The sequence below is a fragment of the Entelurus aequoreus genome, linkage group LG19, assembly GCF_033978785.1.
Source record: "Entelurus aequoreus isolate RoL-2023_Sb linkage group LG19, RoL_Eaeq_v1.1, whole genome shotgun sequence".
Taxonomy (NCBI): Eukaryota; Metazoa; Chordata; class Actinopteri; order Syngnathiformes; family Syngnathidae; genus Entelurus; species Entelurus aequoreus.
Genome location: NC_084749.1, coordinates 5725117 through 5740531, shown reverse-complemented (window position 1 = coordinate 5740531; position 15415 = coordinate 5725117). Strand labels below are relative to the sequence as shown.

General features: G+C 30.3%; 2 protein-coding genes across 3 annotated transcripts in view; one reads left to right on the top strand and one right to left on the bottom strand.

The window, feature by feature from the left end:
* The window catches only part of LOC133635032 (uncharacterized), a 56841-nt gene extending 52066 nt beyond the window's left edge, over nucleotides 1-4775 (top strand). For both annotated transcript variants that reach the window (XM_062027744.1, XM_062027743.1), the window contains exon 8: nucleotides 4315-4775. The gene's annotated coding sequence lies outside the window, so the exon portion shown is untranslated. The remainder of the gene's footprint in view (nucleotides 1-4314) is intronic.
* Nucleotides 2-15415, bottom strand: part of mydgf (myeloid-derived growth factor) — an 18744-nt gene continuing 3330 nt past the window's right edge. The window contains exons 2-6 of the mRNA XM_062027746.1: nucleotides 14812-14862; nucleotides 13111-13172; nucleotides 12003-12084; nucleotides 4075-4144; nucleotides 2-329 (exon numbers count right to left, since the gene is read on the bottom strand). Coding sequence (XP_061883730.1) covers nucleotides 250-329; nucleotides 4075-4144; nucleotides 12003-12084; nucleotides 13111-13172; nucleotides 14812-14862 — 345 coding nt within the window. The 3' untranslated portion in view covers nucleotides 2-249. The remainder of the gene's footprint in view (nucleotides 330-4074; nucleotides 4145-12002; nucleotides 12085-13110; nucleotides 13173-14811; nucleotides 14863-15415) is intronic.

Below are 15415 nucleotides of genomic sequence, written 5' to 3'. Positions count from 1 at the left end.
ATTCATTTCTTAGTTTTAATGTTTGATGCTTACCAAAATAAATGTCCTCGCATACATTTTGTCAATTAAACCCCCCGAGGATTACAGTACTCGCACTGTAAATATTCACAAGTAAAATCTCATACCGTCAAAACATGGAGGACAATAAAAGGGAGATATTTCTGCTCTGTGGAAAAGTCACATGGTCCTGGAAAAAAAGATGCTGGCGAGTCACGTGACCTCGCTGGCGAGTCACGTGACCTCGCTGGCTCACAGCTCTTGGTGACGCGTGCGCCCGATGGCCGTCAGCTTGGCCAGCTGGGCCTTGAACTTTCCCTCCGTGTGGGTCACTGCGGGTCACAGAGGGGATGCAAGTCAGCACAAAGTCCACTGGAGAACATCCAAGTGTTAACTTCACGTCATGTCAGGTGACACATTTAAAGCTGGGACTAAAAATAGAAAAACATTTAAAAAGTACAATCATTCTAAATTATTTTTTTCAAAATTAATTTTAAAAATAAATAAAAAAAATTATAAAAATCAAAAAATTCTCCAAAAAAAAATTAACAAAATTAATTTAATTAAAAAAAATATAAAAAGCCCAAAGTCACATGTCAAGTGGGAACAAACCTTCCACTGGAGAACATCCACTAAGTGTTAACTTCATGTCATGTCAGGTGACAAAGATCCTACAAATTTAAAGCTGTGACTAAAAATAGAAAACATTTAAAAAGTACAATAATTCTAAGTTATTATTTTTTTCTAAATTAATTTTAGAAATAAATAAAAAAAATTATAAAAAGAATCAAAGTGCTAATTAACATTTGAGGTTTGAGGTGCACTTCCTCCCCAGTAGAGGGCGCCAGTCTGTTGAAAGTGTCTGTCAGCGAACAGCGTCACCTTGTGGACAACTTTCACAATAACATTATTTCAAATACTTTTTTTTTTTTTTTGCTCAATTATTTTTCAACAAACAATTGAAACCCCAGAAGAATAAATATATTATAATATTTAGTTTTAAAATGTATTTTGTACAATAATGACACCCAAAAGGGACAACTGGTAGAAAATGGATGATATAATTAATTTAATGTTTTTAGCTACATTATGCAGTAAAATAAGAATTGTAGTTTTGTATGAATGCATATTTAAATATAAAAATAATAGTTATGTTATTGATAAAATGATTTTGTTTTCAGCTACATTACGAAGTAAAAATAACATTTGTTTAGTATAAGTGCCATTTTAAATAATTTTGCCAAAAATACTAGTCATGGATAATATGATTTAATGTTTTAGCTACATTGTGAAGTAAAAAAGATTAGTTTTGTATTAATGTCATTTTAAATATTTAACAAAAATACAAGTCATGGATAATTTTATGTTTTTAGCTGCAATATGAAGTAAAAAATAAGATTAGTTTCGTATGATTGTTAAATATTTCATTATAATGCAAATCATTTTTTACTAGCATAAAATACTACAATTATGTCATGATATTATAATTAATATTAATGTTTTAGCTACATTATGCAGTAAAATAAGAATTGTAGTTTTGTATGAATGCATATTTAAATATTTTTACTAGCAAAAATAATACAGTTATGTTATTGATAAAATGATTTTGTTTTTAGCTACATTATGAAGTAAAAAATTAGTTTTGTATAAATGTAATTTTAAATATTTAGCAAAAATACTAGTCATGGATAATTTCATGTTTTTAGCTACAATATGAAGTAAAAAAATAAGATTAGTTTCGTATGATTGTTAAATATTTAATTATAATGCTAAGAAATATTTTCACTAGCATAAAAATGTCATGTAAATTATGATTTATATAATTGTATTATTTTTGTCTAAATGTCAATTTAAATATATTTACTAGAAAAAATACTAGTCATGTCATGATACTAATTTAATGTTTTTAGCTACTTTATGCAGTAAAAATAACATTAGTTTTGTACAAGTGTCATTTTAAATAATTTAGCAAAAATACCAGTCATGGATAATATGATTTAATGTTTTAGCTACATTGTGAAGTAAAAAATATTAGTTTTGTATGAATGCATAATTAAATTATTTTACCAGCAAAAATAGTACAGTCATGTCATGGATAATTATGTTTGTTTTTAGCTACACTATGAAGTAAAAAATATTAGTTTTGTATAAATGCCATTTTAAATATTTAGCAAAAATACTAGTCATGGATAATTTCATGTTTTTAGCTACAATATGAAGTAAAAAAATAAAATTAGTTTCGTATGATTGTCAAATATTTAATCATAATGCTAAAAAAAAAATTACTAGCATAAAATACTACAGTTATGTCATGATATTATAATTAATTCTATGTTTTTAGCTACACATTGCAGTAAAATAAGAATTGTAGTTTTGTATGAATGCATATTTAAATATTTTTACTAACAAATTGATAAAATGATTTTGTTTTTAGCTACATTATGAAGTAAAAATAAAATTTGTTTAGTATAAGTTTAATTTTAAATAATTTAGCAAAAATACCAGTCATGGATAATATGATGTAATGTTTTAGCTACATTGTGAAGTAAAAAAAGATTAGTTTTGTATGAATGCATAATTAAATTATTTTACTAGCAAAAATAGTACAGTCATGTCATGGATAATTATGTTTGTTTTTAGCTACACTATGAAGTAAAAAATATTAATTTTGTATAAATGCCATTTTAAATATTTAACAAAAATACTAGTCATGGATAATTTAATGTTTTTAGCTACAATATGAAGTAAAAAAGATTAGTTTCGTATGATTGTTAAATATTTCATTATAATGCTAATATTTTTTTACTAGCATAAATACTATAGTCATGTCATGATATTATAATTAATTTAATGTTTTTAGCTACATTATGCAGTAAAATAAGAATTGTAGTTTTGTATGAATCCATATTTAAATATTTTTACTAGCAAAAATAATACAGTTATGTCATGGATAATTATGTTTGTTTTTAGCTACATTATGAAGTAAAAAATATTAGTTTTGTATAAATGCCATTTTAAATATTTAGCAAAAATACTAGTCATGGATAATTTAATGTTTTTAGCTACAATATGAAGTAAAAAATAAGATTAGTTTTGTATGATTGTTAAATATTTCATTATAATGCTAAGAAATATTTTTACTAGCATAAAAATGTCATGTAAATTATGATTTATATAATTGTATTAGTTTTGTATAAATGTCAATTTAAATACATTTACTAGAAAAAATACTAGTCATGTCATGATACTAATTTAATGTTTTTAGCTACATTATGCAGTAAAAATAACATTTGTCTTGTATAAGTTTAATTTTAAATAATTTAGCAAAAATACCAGTCATGGATAATATGATTTAATGTTTTAGCTACATTGTGAAGTAAAAAAAGATTAGTTTTGTATGAATGCATAATTAAATTATTTTACTAGCAAAAATAGTACAGTCATGTCATGGATAATTATGTTTGTTTTTAGCTACACTATGAAGTAAAAAATATTAATTTTGTATAAATGCCATTTTAAATATTTAACAAAAATACTAGTCATGGATAATTTAATGTTTTTAGCTACAATATGAAGTAAAAAATAAGATTAGTTTTGTATGATTGTCACATATTTAATTATAATGCTAATAATTTTTTACTAGCATAAAATACTACAATTATGTCATGATATTATAATTAATTTAATGTTTTTAGCTACATTATGCAGTAAAATAAGAATTGTAGTTTTGTATGAATGCATATTTAAATATTTTTACTAGCAAAAATAATACAGTTATGTTATTGATAAAATGATTTTGTTTTTAGCTACATTATGAAGTAAAAATAATATTAGTTTTGTATAAGTGTCATTTTAAATAATTTAGCAAAAATACTATTGTGACGTGACATAAACTCTGAATCAGCAACAGTTTCCACATCAGTCCAGGGATTAGCCACCCTCTTGGTACAGGATACTCCAAGGTGAAGACGCCACCAGGAACGTCACAAACACAAATCTATGTTTTATATTCATCCATCCATTTTCTACCGCTTGTCCCTTTTATTGATGTTGTTGACTGAATGAGAAGTGACTCACCTGCAGACTCTCCTATGGTGAACTCCTCCGCACTGAGGACCACCTCTTTTTGTCCTGCCCTCGCCTGAGACTGCACACACACACACACACACACACACACACACACACACACACACACACACACACACACACACACACACACACACACACACACACACACACACACACACACACAGAGTTATGTACGAGTTAACCTTGCCATCATTCTCACTCAAGTGGTTTCTTTCTTTGTGTTTGCAGCGGAACACACACACACACGATTCCACTGGTGTGTGTGTGTGTGTGTGTGTGTGTGTGTGTGTGTGTGTGTGTGTGTGTGTGTGTGTGTGTGTGTGTGTGTGTGTGTGTGTGTGTGTGTGTGTGTCACCAGTGGAAAGGAGGCGTGTCCACAACAATCGCTCAGGGACAAAACAAAAAGGTGTTTCCTTCCCCGTGCCTGAGTTCATGTCGTCACCACTTTGCGGCCGGGACAAACACTTTGGGACTTTTTTTTTTTACTTTTTTTTTTTTTTTTTTAACCATGGTGTGTCTCCATGGCAACAAGTGGTTGAAATGTGCAGCAAGGAAATAAAGAGAAGGAAAGCAAAGTGGTTGTCGTCCTTCAATGCTGCTCAACATGGAGGTGTGTGTGTGTGTTGTATTTCTAGCCTTTTTGAGACATGAAGAAGGAAAAGTATCTTCCATATGAGGAGGTGTGAACAAATCAATAACATTGCATCTAATAGACAATGTCTCATTGGTGGTGACATCTATCAAAATGAGGGTGGTCCCAAAGAGGAGGCATTTTTCACATTGACTGTGTGTCGCTTTTAAAAGTGCTCCCCCTCTGGCCAACATATGAAATAACAAGTGTGTGTAAAAAAATGTAAATGCACCCTTTGGCCAAAATTAATTAAATAAATAGATATGTAGAGACATACTGTAATAACTTGAAGTAAATAATGAAGATTAAAAACCAATTGAACACAAAATAAATGAACTAAAATCTAATATTATTTCTGTTTCTGTACTATTGCAATATATTCTTGTAAAATTATTTAATGTAAAATTATTTCTAATGCAAAATGGTGACATTTGGCATATAAAATTCTGACTTATCACAATATTGACATTTAATTTTGTTGTTCTTGTAAAATAGTAAACATTTTTGAGTAAAATGATGACTTTTGTCATCATTTTGCCAAGTAAAATTCCGATTATTATTATAATGTTGCCAAAATGTAAAGTTTTCTTATAAAATTGTGACTTTTGTCGAGTAAAATGACGACTCTTTCCATAAAATTGCCAAAATGTTCATCTTTTCTTGTAAAATTGCGACTGTTATTGAGTAAAGTCTCAACTTTTATCATAACATTGCACAAATGTTCACTTTTTCTTGTCAAATTTTGACTTGCGTTGAGTAAAATGACGACTTTTATTATAAAAAATGCCAAAAATGGTGACCTTTTTCTTGTGAAATTCCAACTCATTTTTCACAACAAGCTTTTTTTATATGTGCATAGTATGTATATATTATTAATGTTGTAAATACACTTCTTTATATATCTAGAAAAGCGGGTCCTAAAGAGGGAGGCATTTTTCTCAAGTCTCAAGAAGGTAACAAGTACAAGAGTGTGTGTGTGTGTTGAGACATGAAGAAGGAAAAGTATCTTCCATATGAGGAGGTGTGAACAAGTGATGCCATAAATCAATAACATTGCATCTAATAGACAATGTCTCATTTGTGGTGACATCTATCAAAATGAGGGTGGTCCCAAAAAGGAGGCATTTTTCACATTGACTGTGTGTCGCTTTTAAAAGTGCTCCCCCTCTGGTCAACATATGAAATAACAAGTGTGTGTAAAAAAATTTAAATGCGCCCCCTTTGGCCAAAATTAATTAAATAAATAAATATGTATGTTGAGACATACTGTAATAACTTGAAGTAAATAATGAAGATTAAAAAGCAATTACAAACAAAAATGAACTAAAAGCAGTCTTTTTCTCACAATGTGTCAACTTCTTATAAAATAGGGAACAATTTCTCATATTCTTTCTGTTTTTGTAATATTGCAATATTTTCTCGTAAAATTATTACTTTCATGTAAAATTATTGTTTTTTTTAATGCAAAATGGTGACAATTGTCGTATAAAATTGTGACTTTTATTACAATATTGCCAATTTTTTTGGTTGTTCTTGTAAAATAGTGACATTTTTTGGAGTAAAATTATGACTTTTGTCATCATTTTGCCAAGTAAAAATTTGGATTATTATTAATATAACGTTGCCAACATTTTGAAGTTTTCTTGTAAAATTGCGACTTGTCGAGTAAAATTTACGACTCTTTTCATAAAATTGCCAAAATGTTCATCTTTTCTTGTAAAATTGTTACCATCGAGCAAAATTCCAACTTTGATCATAATATTGCACAAATGTTCAGTTCTTGTAACATTTTGACTTGTGTCGAGTAAAATGACGACTTTTATTACATTACTGCCAAAATTGTACGTTTTTCTTGTGAAATTCCAACTCATTTTTCACAACAAGCTTTTTTTATATTTGCATAGTATTTATATATTATTAATGTTGTAAATGTATATATTATTAATGTAGTATAAATACACTTCTTTATATATCTAGAAAGGCTGGTCCTAAAGAGGGAGACATTTTTCACAAGTCTCAAGAAGGTAAGAAATACAAGAATGTGTGTCAATACAAAAGTGTTTTTAATAATAATACACTAATTACTTCGCACATTTGCAGATTTTTGGTGAAAGACTTTTTTTTTAAGTGTTGCAAAACTCTCATTGGTGCAATTTCTTTCTGAAATAAAGTCTGTCTTTGGCCAAAAACCTCCCTCACCATAAGTCAACAATTGGTATAGATAATAAGTAATAAAGTGTGCCGATGCATCTTTTTCACTCGCGCTACGATACCGATATCGGACAATTTGGTATCGGCCGATACCATGTCAGAACAATGGTAGCTATGAAAAACACTAACCTATTTATGAGCATCTACCTAGGATGGACTTATGCTGTCTTTAGGTTGAAGCGGAGTGGGGGGTTTTTAAAGGGGGTGGGGACACCTAGTGTCCACAATAATTCATGTAGCGGTCAGGTGAATGATGCGGACACTTTTGTTACTGGATACTTTCCAAATCTGCCTCGGAGACTTTGTATGTGTAAGTAATATGCAACTAGGATTATTTGATACTTGTTTATGTTGACAAATGTCAACTTTTACACTGTTTGATTAAGGATAATGACTACTTTGGGTGTGCGCCGATTAGGGATGTCCGATAATATCGGCCTGCCGATATTATCGGACGATAAATGCGTTAAAATGTAATATCGGAAATTATCGGTATCGTTTTTTTATTATCTGTATCTGGTTGTTTTTTTTTGGTTTTTTTTTATTAAATCAACATAAAAAACCACAAGATACACTTACAATTAGTGCACCAACCCAAAAAACCTCCCTCCCCCCATTTCTTTCTGTTATCAATATTCTGCTTCCTACATGATATATCAATATATATCAATACAGTCTGCAAGGGATACAGTCCGTAAGCACACATGATTGTGCGTGCTGCTGCTCCACTAATAGTACTAACCTTTAACACTTCATTTTACTCATTTTCATTCATTACTAGTTTCTATGGAACTGTTTTTATATTGTTTTACTTTCTTTTTTATTCAAGAAAATGTTTTTTAAATTTAGTTATCTTATTTTATTATTTTTTTTAAAAAGTACCTTATCTTCACCATACCTGGTTGTCCAAATTAGGCATAATAATGTGTTAATTCCACCACTGCATATATCGGTTGATATCGGTATCGGTAATTAAAGAGTTGGACAATATCGGAATATCGGATATCGGCAAAAAGCCATTATCGGACATCCCTAGCGCCGATCCCATAAACAAGTATTGGACTCCAATGATATCGGCCTGTATCTAAAATGTTGGAGATGAGTGGTCTGATACAAGCAGTCCTGCAACATGTGCACATCTGGACAGCCGAAATGTCCTCCAATAAACAATTTCTACTGTGTTACTAAAGTCATTTAAAAAGATAAACATGCTAGGCTATAAGGCTACTAGGATCTAGCAGCTACACAACAGCTAAGCACACAAGCAAATAAACAATATTGCAGTGTAAAAGTTGGCATTTGTCAACATAAACAAGTTTAAAATAATCATAGTTGAGTATTACTTGCACATACAAAGTCTCCAAGGCAGATTCCAAAGTATCCAGTAACAAACGTGTCCGCATCATTCACCTTACTGCGTCATGAATTATTGTGGACATTAGATTAGGGATGTCCGATAATATCGGCCTGCCGATATTATCGGCCGATAAATGCGTTAAAATGTAATATCGGAAATTATCGGTATCGGTTTTTTTATTATCTGTATCGGGTTTTTTTTTAAATTATTATTATTTTTTTATTAAATCAACATAAAAAACACAAGATACACTTACAATTAGTGCACCAAGCCAAAAAACCTCCCTCCCCCATTTACACTCATTCACACAAAAGGGTTGTTTCTTTCTGTTATTAATATTCTGCTTCCTACATTATATATCAATATATATCAATACAGTCTGCAAGGGATACAGTCCGTAAGCACACATGATTGTGCGTGCTGCTGCTCCACTAATAGTACTAACCTTTAACACTTCATTTGACTCATTTTCATTCATTACTAGTTTCTATGTAACTGTTTTTATATTGTTGTACTTTCTTTTTTATTCAAGAAAATGTTTTTAATTTAGTTATCTTATTTTATAATTTTTTTTAAAAAGTACCTTATCTTCACCATACCTGGTTGTCCAAATTAGGCATAATAATGTGTTAATTCCACGACTGCATATATCGGTTGATATCGGTATCGGTTGATATCGGTATCGGTAATTAAAGAGTTGGACAATATCGGAATATCGGATATCGGCAAAAAGCCATTATCGGACATCCCTAGCGCCGATCCCATAAACAAGTATTGGACTCCAATGATATCGGCCTGTATCTAAAATGTTGGAGATGAGCGGTCTGATACAAGCAGTCCTGCAACATGTGCACATCTGGACAGCCGAAATGTCCTCCAATAAACAATTTCTACTGGTTTATCAAAGTCATTTAAAAAGATAAACATGCTAGGCTACAAGGCTACTAGGAGCTAGCAGCTACACAACAGCTAAGCACACAAGTAAATAAACAATATTGCAGTGTAAAAGTTGACATTTGTCAACATAAACAAGTTTAAAATAATCATAGTTGAGTATTACTTGCACATACAAAGTCTCCAAGGCAGATTCCAAAGTATCCAGTAACAAACGTGTCCGCATCATTCACCTTACTGTGTCATGAATTATTGTGGACACTAGGTGTCCCCCCAAAAAAACCACTCCGCTTCAACTTGGTGCGCGCATGTCAAAATCTTAGAAAGACTTCTACACTGCAAAAAGTGAAATGTAAGTAAGATGAAATATGTCAAATAAGGGTGATATTTGCTTATTTTCTGTCTGATAAGATCATTCTTCTCACTAAGCAGATTTGATGTTAGAGTGTTTTACTTGTTTTAAGTGTTTTAAATGATCTCAGTAAGATATTACAGCTTGTTGCTGAGATGTGATGAGCTATATTGAGTAAAACATGCTTGAAACTAGAATATCAACTGTTGTGTCATCAACACTCACAAGTAGAAAACTACTTTTTAAAGTAATAATTTCTTATTTCAAGCATGAACAAAAAAAAAAATCATGACTTTGACACAATTGTGTCTCATAATTAAAACAGATGACAGCCAAATGGACTTTGCTGTTTTATTTTCAATGAAACAATAGAAAACAGGTACTCATAAAGTAGTACAGTTGGCACAGTACAGTAAACTGACAGTTCATATTTAAACATTTAACATTTTCAAACTATTTTGAACACATTCAGATCAATTCTGCAAAATTACAATTAAAAACATTTTGTCCGGGGGCCGGGCTGTATATATATATATATATATATATATATATATATATATATATATATATATATATATATATATATATATATATTAGGGCTGCAACAACTAATCGATTAAATCGATTAAAATTGATTATTAAAATAGTTGCCGATTAATTTAGTCATCGATTCGTTGGATCTATGCTATGCGCATGGTTTTTTGTTTTTGTTTTTTTTAATTAAAAATTTTAAAAAATTATTATTATTTTTTTTTTAATAAACCTTTATTTATAAACTGCAACATTTACAAACGGCTGAGAAACAATAATCAAAATAAGTATGGTGCCAGTATGCTGGTTTTTTTCAATAAAATACTGGATAGGATAGAAATGTAGTTTGTCTCTTTTATCCGATTATTAATCGATTAGTCGGAGTAATAATCGACAGATTAATCGGTTATCAAATCAATCGTTAGTTGCAGCCCTAATATATATATATATATATATATATATATATATTAATAATCAATTTTAATCGATTTAATCGATTAGTTGTTGCAGCCCTAATATATATATATATATATATATATATATATATATATATATATATATATATATATATATATATATATATATATATATATATATATATTAGGGCTGCAACAACTAATCGATTAAATCGATTAAAATTGATTATTAAAATTGTTGCCGATTAATTTAGTCATCGATTCGTTGGATCTATGCTATGCGCATGTTTTTTTTTTTTTTTTTTTTAAATTAAAAATAAATAAAAAACTTTTTTTTTTTTTTTTTTAAATAAACCTTTATTTATAAACTGCAACATGTACAAACGGCTGAGAAACAATAATCAAAATAAGTATGGTGCCAGTATGCTGGTTTTTTTCAATAAAATACTGGATAGGATAGAAATGTAGTTTGTCTCTTTTATCCGATTATTAATCGATTAATCGGAGTAATAATCGACAGATTAATCGGTTATCAAATTAATCATTAGTTGCAGCCCTAATATATATATGTATATATATATATATATATATATATATATATATATATATATATATATATATATATATATATATATATATATATATATATATATATATATATATATATATATATATATATATATATATATATTCCTTGCGCACTAATTGACTGAAAGAGCACACACTTGGCGCGATGATGTCATGTTATCCATGGAAAAATGCATTTTTAGACAATATGATTTGCCTGAGCGGCTAGGATACCCCGAGAGTAACAAGATGTTGCCTTGTTGCCTTTCCATTAACAACAATAAATTAGTTTTTAGTATAAGTTTGCTGGTTTGAAGAAATGTAATGCCGAGCGCATATCATTATGTCAAGATAATGGCACTAGCATTTACTTCATTTAAGAATATTTGTCAACATATTGAGCAAAAAGGTCTCATTTTTTTTCTACCAAGAAAAGTGCACTTGTTATTAGTGAGAATATACTTATTTTAAGGTATTTTGGGTTCATTGAGGTTAGCTAATTTGACTTGTTTTGGAAAGTCTTGACAAGCCACATTTTCTTGTTCTATTGGCAGATCATTTTGCTTAGTTCAAATAAAATACCCCTCATTTTTGTCTTTTTTTTCCTTGTTTTTGAACGCTGACTTTTTGCAGTGTGGTTGTGTGTGTGTGGTGTGCGCATGTCAAAAGTGGTGTGCGCGTGTCAAGACGGCAGAGACATCCCGAGTGGTGTTGCTGCCAACTTGGAAGTCCTCCGTGTTTGCGGGCCGCACCAGAAAAAAACTAAACGTTCTCTTCTCGCTTTGATGGTGTGACATTTGTGCCGACTCGCCACTTCCCACCCCCGCCCCCCCACCCCCCCAACTCCTCGGAGCTGGCGAGCACTTTGATGGCGAGCGGTGGAGAACATCCCAGGTGAGGAGCACTTGGTGTGTGCCAAATGTTTGTGAGTATTGTTTCAGACTTGTTCGTACTCACCGAGGCGTTTGCATATTCAATTTTGGTTCCTTTCAACTCCATTTTGAACTGCGTGAAAAACAGGTAGGAAGTCCCCGTAGGCCTTGAGAGTAAAAAAAAAGAAGCTTGAATTAGTAAATAAAAACACTTGTTTCGTGCAACTATGAATGGTCGTAAACATCCGCCAACATATGAAATAACAAGTGTGTGTAAGAAATTGAAATGCGCCCCCTTTGGCCAAAATTAATTTAAAAAATAATAAATAAATATGTATGTAGAGACATACTGTAATAACTTGAAGTAAATAATGAAGATTAAAAAACAATTACAAACAAAAAACGAAAAATAAACTAAGTAAAATCTCATATTCTTTCTGCTTCTGTCCTATTGCAATATATTCTTGTAAATTTGTTACTTTTTAATGTAAATTTATGTATTTTTAATGTAAAATTATTCTTAATGCAAAATGGTGACATTTGGCATATAAAATTCTGACTTTTATCACAATATTGCCATTTCATTTTGTTGTTCTTGTAAAATAGTAAACATTTTTGAGTAAAATTATGACTTTTGTCATCATTTTGCCAAGTAAAATTCCGATTATTATTATAATGTTGCCAAAATGTAAAGGTTTCTTATAAAATTGTGACTTTTGTTGAGTAAAATCACGACTCTTTTCATAAAATTGCCAAAATGTTCATCTTGTCTTGTAAAATTGCGACTCTTATTGAGTAAAGTCTCAACTTTTATCATAACATTGCACAAATGTTCACTTTTTCTTGTAAAATTTTGACGACTTTTATTATAAAAAATGCCAAAAATTGTGACCTTTTTCTTGTGAAATCCCAACTCATTTTTCACAACAAGATTTTTTATATTTGCATTGTATTTATATATTATTAATGTTGTAAATACACTTCTTTATATATCTAGAAAGGCGGGTCCTAAAGAGGGAGGTTTTTTTCCGGCGGTCTCAAGAAGGTAAGAAGTACAAGAGAGTGTGTGTGTGTGTGTGTGTGTGTGTGTGTGTGTGTGTGTGTGTGTGTGTGTGTGTGTGTGTGTGTGTGTGTGTGTGTGTGTGTGTGTGTGTGTGTGTGTGTGTGTGTGTGTGTGTGTGTGTTAGCCTCACCTCCACACAGAGCATGACAACAGTTTGTCTTCATCGCTGAGGCCCACACTCATTAGCCATTTCTGTAAACGTACAAAGTTGCACTTATGAAAACAATAGAATAGAGTTTTATTGTCATTATTACAGTCAACAGGTTCAAAGAACGAAAACAATGAAATACCAAACTTCTCTTTTCTAAAGTAAATGTGTACAGCAGATATGATCATCTACATCAACTTTATGGTTTTTAAATTAAAAAAATATATATATATATTTTTTTTTAATTAAGCATCGTAAAAAATAAGAATTGTGATAAATCGAAAATCGATTTTTTTTATTTTTTTTTCACTTCTACTAATTATAATAAAACCTTTTCAAAATATGTTACATGCTACAAATCCACCTTTGTATCTGTTGACATTTTAATTACTATTCCACCACATATATGTTGACATGTTTAATTACTACTATTTCACCACATATATGTTGACATGTTTAATTACTACTATTTCACCACATATATGTTGACATGTTTAATTACTACTATTTCACCACATATATGTTGACATGTTTAATTACTACTATTTCACCACATATATGTTGACGTGTTTATTTACTACTATTTCACCACATATATGTTGACATGTTTAATTACTACTATTTCCCCACATGTATGTTGACATGTTTAATTACTACTATTTCACCACATATATGTTGACATGTTTAATTACTACTATTTCCCCACATGTATGTTGACATGTTTAATTACTACTATTTCACCACATATATGTTGACATGTTTAATTACTACTATTTCACCACATATATGTTGACATGTTTAATTACTACTATTTCACCACATATATGTTGACGTGTTTAATTACTACTATTTCACCACATATCTGTTGACGTGTTTAATTACTACTATTTCACCACATATATGTTGACATGTTTAATTACTACTATTTCCCCACATGTATGTTGACATGTTTAATTACTACTATTTCACCACATATATGTTGACATGTTTAATTACTACTATTTCCCCACATGTATGTTGACATGTTTAATTACTACTATTTCACCACATATATGTTGACATGTTTAATTACTACTATTTCACCACATATATGTTGACATGTTTAATTACTACTATTTCACCACATATATGTTGACGTGTTTAATTACTACTATTTCACCACATATCTGTTGACGTGTTTAATTACTACTATTTCACCACATATATGTTGACATGTTTAATTACTACTATTTCACCACATATATGTTGACATGTTTAATTACTACTATTTCACCACATATCTGTTGACGTGTTTAATTACTACTATTTCACCACATATATGTTGACATGTTTAATTACTACTATTTCACCACATATATGTTGACATGTTTAATTACTACTATTTCACCACATATATGTTGACATGTTTAATTACTACTATTTCACCACATATATGTTGACATGTTTAATTACTACTATTTCACCACATATATGTTGACATGTTTAATTACTACGTATCTGTTGACGTATGTTATTTCTTCCATTTCAAATGTTGACATGTTTAATAATTTCAGCACATATCAGTAGACATACTTTAACAGTACGCCTGCAGCGTAGGAATTTCGACTTGAAAGACTGGTTGAGCAACAGAAGGAACAAGCGGTGAGTGAACGACACCACTTTAATCATGTTAGCAATGCTCACCTCATTAGTTCCTCCTTGTGCGGCGAACGAGAAAGAGCATTCGTATCCTCCCTGTTAAAAAAAACAGCAATTTAGGCCTTAAATGTGCTTACATGTCTAATAATCAGTAATAATCATGTCACAACCTTTTAATCATGCTTTCTGTATGAACAATATTTGTTTGGTTTGCAGTGCAATTTATTTTCTACTGTTATATTCACTACATTATACACACATATTTGTTTGCTTTTTACCATGTTGAGCCTCAGAGTTTTTGAAAACTGCTCTATAAATAAAATGTATTATTACACTTTAAAGCAGGGGTCACCAACGCGGTGCCCGCGGGCAGCAGGTAGCCCGTAAGGACCAGATGAGTAGCCCGCTGGCCTGTTCTAAAAATAGCTCAGATAGCAGCACTTACCAGTGAGCTGCCTCTATTTTTTAAATTTTATTTATTTACTAGCAAGCTGGTCTCGCTTTGCTCGACATTTTTAATTCTAAGAGAGACAAAACTCAAATAGAATTTGAAAATCCAAGAAAATATTTTAAAGACTTGGTCTTCACTTGTTTAAATAAATTCATTCATTTTTTTACTTTGCTTCTTATAACTTTCAGAAAGACAATT